Source organism: Numida meleagris, chromosome 5 (assembly GCF_002078875.1).
Source record: "Numida meleagris isolate 19003 breed g44 Domestic line chromosome 5, NumMel1.0, whole genome shotgun sequence".
Lineage (NCBI taxonomy): Eukaryota > Metazoa > Chordata > Aves > Galliformes > Numididae > Numida > Numida meleagris.
In genome coordinates this window covers 50253394-50258504 of record NC_034413.1, presented here as the reverse complement: position 1 = coordinate 50258504, position 5111 = coordinate 50253394, and the positions used below count along the sequence as shown (strand labels likewise).

The 5111-nt window shown below is 54.2% G+C and overlaps 1 protein-coding gene across 1 annotated transcript; it reads left to right on the top strand.

Moving 5' to 3' along the window:
- Window positions 1148-2016, top strand: LOC110400179 (homeobox protein Hox-B1-like). The gene is made up of 2 exons (XM_021399888.1): window positions 1148-1543; window positions 1670-2016. The coding sequence occupies exons 1-2, from the start codon at window positions 1165-1167 to the stop codon at window positions 1924-1926; spliced, it is 636 nt and encodes a 211-aa protein (XP_021255563.1). The 5' UTR covers window positions 1148-1164; the 3' UTR covers window positions 1927-2016.

The window sequence follows — 5111 nt, the reverse complement described above, 5'->3', positions numbered from 1 at the left end:
TCTGATCACATCTCTGCATGCTGTCCCTTCGCTGCCACCAGCCAGCTGTTGGGATGCTGAGTAGAAGGCACTGGATGATGGGTGAAGGGGTTTTAATTTCATGCCTTTCTTAAGGAACAAAATATTTTTGTGGCAAGGTGCAACTCCTGCATTTTCCAGTTGTCCACAGCCACCTCTTAAAACCGAGAAAGCTAAACTAAGTCAAAGCTTAAGTCAAAACTGCATAATGCAGCCCTTCCTCGTGTTCCTCGTCTGTCCGATCTCAGGTCAGTTAAGCCCACATGTGCTCTGCCTTCTGTCTTTCTGAACCGCATTGACACGACTTTCAGTTTTAGGAGCTGGATGAAACCCAACAGCATCCAAGCATAGATTTAGATAGCTCAGACAGAGGGTCCAGCCTCCCTCGTAGCAAGTCAGGGAAAGGTGATCACTGTTGGAACCCAGGGCTCACAGCCCCGTTTCCCTGCCATTCAGGGAGAAGAGCGGGAGGATGAGCCGGAGGTTTACCTAGGCGGCACAACTGGCCGCACTCCCGTGCTGCTGCTCCCTGTACTTTCCGTGCCAGCTGTGAACGCTCAGTAAGCAATGCCGAATTGCCAAGGGAAGAGTGAAAGCCCATTAGCACGGAGAGACCGGGGATTCACTTTGGAGAGCCCTCAGAGCACTTATCTGATGGAGAGAGGCCATTAAGCGCTGGGAGGTGCAGCATTCCCTCCCGGGTGCGGACAGACGCGGGTGCTCCCCCAGGCCGGGAGGGGACAGACGCGCCCCGGGACAAGGACACGAACCCCGACGGCGTGAAGGCGCGGGTTCCCCTCCAAACTCCCGGGGAGCGGCTCCGAAGGCAGCGGCGGCTCCGGCGAGTGGGGGATCCCAAGTGGTGCCGGAAGGGCTGAGAAGAGAACGGCCACTCCCGGAGCTGTCCCCTCTGTCCCAGGGCCAGGCCGTCGTAGGGTGACGCCTGGGTGCTCGGGGTACGCTGCCCTCGCATCGACCGCGGGCAGCAGGGAGCGGGCAGTGCACCGGCAGCGCCCAGGACACCCGGTTCGGGCTGCCCCCGCCGGGCTCCCATTGGCCGCGGGGCGGGACGTGCCTCCGCTCCGGCCCTATATCAGGGCAATATTGCCCCGTCGGGGGGGTGGGTGTGGCGCTGCCCGTGCAGGCATGGACCTGGGCTTTCTTCCCATCGTCCTCCCGCCCGGGCTGTGCCACGGGACTCCGCCGTCCTCCTACCCTCGGCGGGGGCTCGACGCCTTCCCAGCGCTGAGCCCCGCGGCCGGCTACGCACATCCTCCGTCGGCTGCTTGCCTGGGGGCGGCGGGGTACGCGGCCGGCCCGGCCCCCGATTGCGAGCAGCCCCGCGCGCCCACGTGTCAGGGAGAGGCTCCACCGCGTCCCGCCGCGTCCCTCTGCCCCGGGAGGGGCCGTCCGACGTCGCCGGAGCCCGAGCGGCCCTGCTCCTGCTGTCCGGTACCAGAGGCGGCCCCGGCGGAGCCCCGCGCCTTCGAGTGGATGCGGATGAAGCGGAGCACGCCCGGTAGAAGTGAGTGGGGCGGCGGGGCGCGGGCGGGGGCCGCTCTCATCCCTGCTCCCCCTGCCCAGACCCCCGCCCCGACCCTCCGTGCCCCCGCCGAAGCGCGCTGTTTCTCGGTGTTTTTCGGCGTTGCAGGCGGCGCGGCGCCCCCCGCCTACTCCCTGCGCACCAGCTTCAGCACCCGGCAGCTAACGGAGCTGGAGAAAGAGTTTCACTTCAGCCGCTACCTGTCGCGGGCCCGGCGCCTCGAGGTGGCCCGCTCGCTGCGCCTCCGCGACGCCCAGGTGAAGGTGTGGTTCCAGAACCGCCGCATGAAGCAGAAGAAGCGCGAGCGGGAGGCGCTGCCCGGCCCTACCGCAGCGCCCCGGGCAGCCCCGGGCGGCACCGCCTGAGCCCGCCGCCACGGCGCGCGGCGGGGATGCTGCGGGCGGCTCCGCGCTCCTCTTCGTACCGCCGCTGCTTTACTCCGGTTTTATTGATGAGGATAGTCGGGGAGAGCCGTCGCTCCGAAGCGCCGCCGCTCAACTTCGCCGTTTTGCGAGGGGACCAAAGACCCAGAAGAGAGCCTCGAAGAGCCGCGCCGCGGGGCCGACCCGGAGCTGGGGGCGGGCGGGACCACGGCCCCCGGCCCGGGCTCGCCCCCGGCTGGGGCCGGAGCCTTGCCCGGCCGCCTCCCCGAGCTGTGCCCGGTGCCGCGGCCGGTCCGGGGGCAGCGGGGACCGAGCCCGCTCACGGCCGTCGGGGCACGGGTGTCGGGCAGAGGTCGTGCGGAGGAGGGGCGGAAACCCTGGCGGGGCAAAGCGGAACAGGACGATGCTCCCCTCGAGGGCAAAGGGGAGGATGTATACCATTAGCAAGCGTAGTAAAAATCCCTTTTTAGAAAAGTACCCTCGTCTTCTTCCCTCCTTTTGCAAAATTGCTATAGATAGAGCTTACTTGTACTCATCCCTCACTAGTTCCCATCCCCTTTCGTTATGTGGCTGATTTAGTCCAAAATCTGTGAAGAAAACCTTGAAAAAATGGTTAATTAGGAGAAAGGCACCCCTCCGTGCCCCCTGCAGGGTCAGTGCTTGCTCTGCTGGCTCCCAGCGTGTGGACAAGGACAGCTTAGAGCCTCTCATGGCAGTGGGGGCTCTCCCAGGCCTTACTGTATCTAATGTTTGAAGAAAAGCACCATCTTAAACCAGTTTGCAAATGCCAAGAGCTGTTACAGAGCATAAAGATGTTTGGGTTTGACTGCAGACCTCTGTCAGTAAGACCATGGGAGTTCCTGGGTCTCCCTCCTGGAGAACCAGTTCCAAAGTGGTGACAACCCAAGTTACTCTACAGAAGTGCAACATTCACCAGCGGTCCACACTTCCCAGGATTTCATCTTCCCCAGACATGAAATAATGCTATTGAAGGGGACAGAGGAGCTGGATTCAGAAGCTTTTCCAGCACCTGGCTGATGACTAGGAACGTATAATGGCAGCACAGAGAGGGGTGGTGCCTAGATTTAAGGGACAAAAGAGTTTGGGACAACTCTCCTTTTGCTTTGGATTTCACTCAGGTGAAAGAAAATTGTAGCACTGGGGAGAGAGGTCTCCAATACCTGGGAGTATGGATCCACACTGGGAAGCCAGCCCCAGCCACCAACGGCTGCTGGGATTTGTGTTCTGGTCACACACCATGCCCCAACCGGAGGCTCACAGCCATGCATTCACACAGGGAGTTTTTGGTTTTGTGCAGTGGTGCAGCTTACTTCCAAAGAGCTGATGCACTTCACAGGTTAAAAGAAAAATAGATTCCCAGGGCAGAGCTGCTCGTATGAAATTTGTACCAAAATACAAACCTCCAAAATAAATGGTGAGCTGTTCCTTATTAAAGCAGTGACACCAAACTTATTTTGCTGATGATTTGTTAAAAAATAGGAAATAATATTTCTGCCAGTTGTGTTTGAGAAGAGGCTACTTAGAATAAAGTGAGATGTGGTAAAATTCATGGAAGTTACTTTTTATTTTCGTATGATTATTAAAAGCAAGTCAATCACAAAACAGCTTTTTCAGTTCCTCTTTAGGTACGTTTTACACCAAATCTGTTAGTATTCCTTTAAAAAATACAACAAAACAACAAACATACATATCTATGCAACAGGATAACCTCTACCTTTCTAAGAGCATCTGGTTCACACACAAACTTCAGACAACAGCTGTGTTTTCAGTTGCCTCCAAACATGTTACATGTCCATGGGGCTGCTGGTTTGTCAGCCTGTTATTTTCTTAATGATTTTGACATTTGTGCTGGTCACTTCCAGCCAGAGGAATGTTTTCCCTGCTGGTGGCACACTCCTGCACTCCCAAGATGGGCAGTAAGGTTTTCATTGGTTTCAGTGGTGCTGCATCAGGCTGTTAGACCACACAAAGTCTTTATAAAAAAAAAAGTAGTGTTTTCATGCCATATATTTTCCCGACTAAATAAATACATGTGCCAGCCTCGTAGCACTGCACAGTTTTGTATCAAAGTGACAGAGCCTGAATGTATGGAGATTTACTTGCAAATTAAGATGAAACCTTACAAGCCTTTTATGGCTGTCTGAATCAATTTGCCGGCCTGAACACAACCACATTCTGTTTTAAAAACTGGTACTTAGTATTAAGTGTAATTTCTGCTCACTAAACAGGGACAGTTTAATGGCATCTCTCTTCCTCACAAACAATTTTTACTGTATAAGATATTACTCCTTCGCACTGTTATGTCAGCAAGATACCCAGAGAAAGGAGGTAATGCAAGTCATGTGCCAGTTCCCGAGTAATTAAATAAAAATGCCTGTGATATACCTGGGTGCACACAGGAGACAGATAAACGATAGATAAGGTCTAAGATTCACTCCTTTAATGTCCCAAGATTTGCGTCTCACACGTTCTATTTGATGCCTAACAGTGGGAGACGCGATTTAGGTTCTGCAGATAGAGCTAAGAGCATGGGCTGTAATTCTCACCAGAGGCTGAACAAAACATTCCAGACTTCCCTCAGTAAACACCTCCCACTCTATCAAAACCCATGAAAATATTATTTCCTGGCCTTATTTTCCCTCCAACATTAGAAACAACAAAGAGATCATTCTGTTTCGGCCTTATATTAACTTTTGCCTACAGACTATTGCTTAAAGAGCCACAGGCTACCAGGGTGGATAGGAACAATATAATTTTTGTAACGTGTTCCCATTTTGCTTGAAATGGAACAAAAAAAATTGATTTGGAAAGCTTCCAAGGAGAGAAAAAAGCTGTTAAATTACAATTCCTGTATATGAACCCGTAGAGTGGCTATCCTTTGGCTAGGAAAGTGATAACAGACGATCACACCTCTTTGAAAGCTGCACTCAGGCAAGGAGCCAGGCTCGCTTCGGTATCTGTTTGCCAATGCAGAACTGAGTGAACAAGTGACCATGTGCAAACATGGCATGGAGAACGCTTTGCCAAGGGTCAAGCCCACCGCCCTGGTTTCTGGCAGCAGCTGCACAAAGTTTATTTTGAGCATCAAAGACAACAGTAAGCCAGAGAATACAAACATGCAGCCCACTCACCACAATTTAATCTCC

What these genes read in the sequence shown, in the direction of transcription:
- LOC110400179 (XM_021399888.1), top strand. Translation starts at nt 1,165, where the DNA reads ATGGACCTGGGCTTTCTTCCCATCGTCCTCCCGCCCGGGCTGTGCCAC. An exon ending in GCGGAGCACGCCCGGTAGAA is followed by an intron (nt 1,544 to 1,669) that starts GTGAGTGGGGCG and finishes TCGGCGTTGCAG; the next exon opens with GCGGCGCGGCGCCCCCCGCC.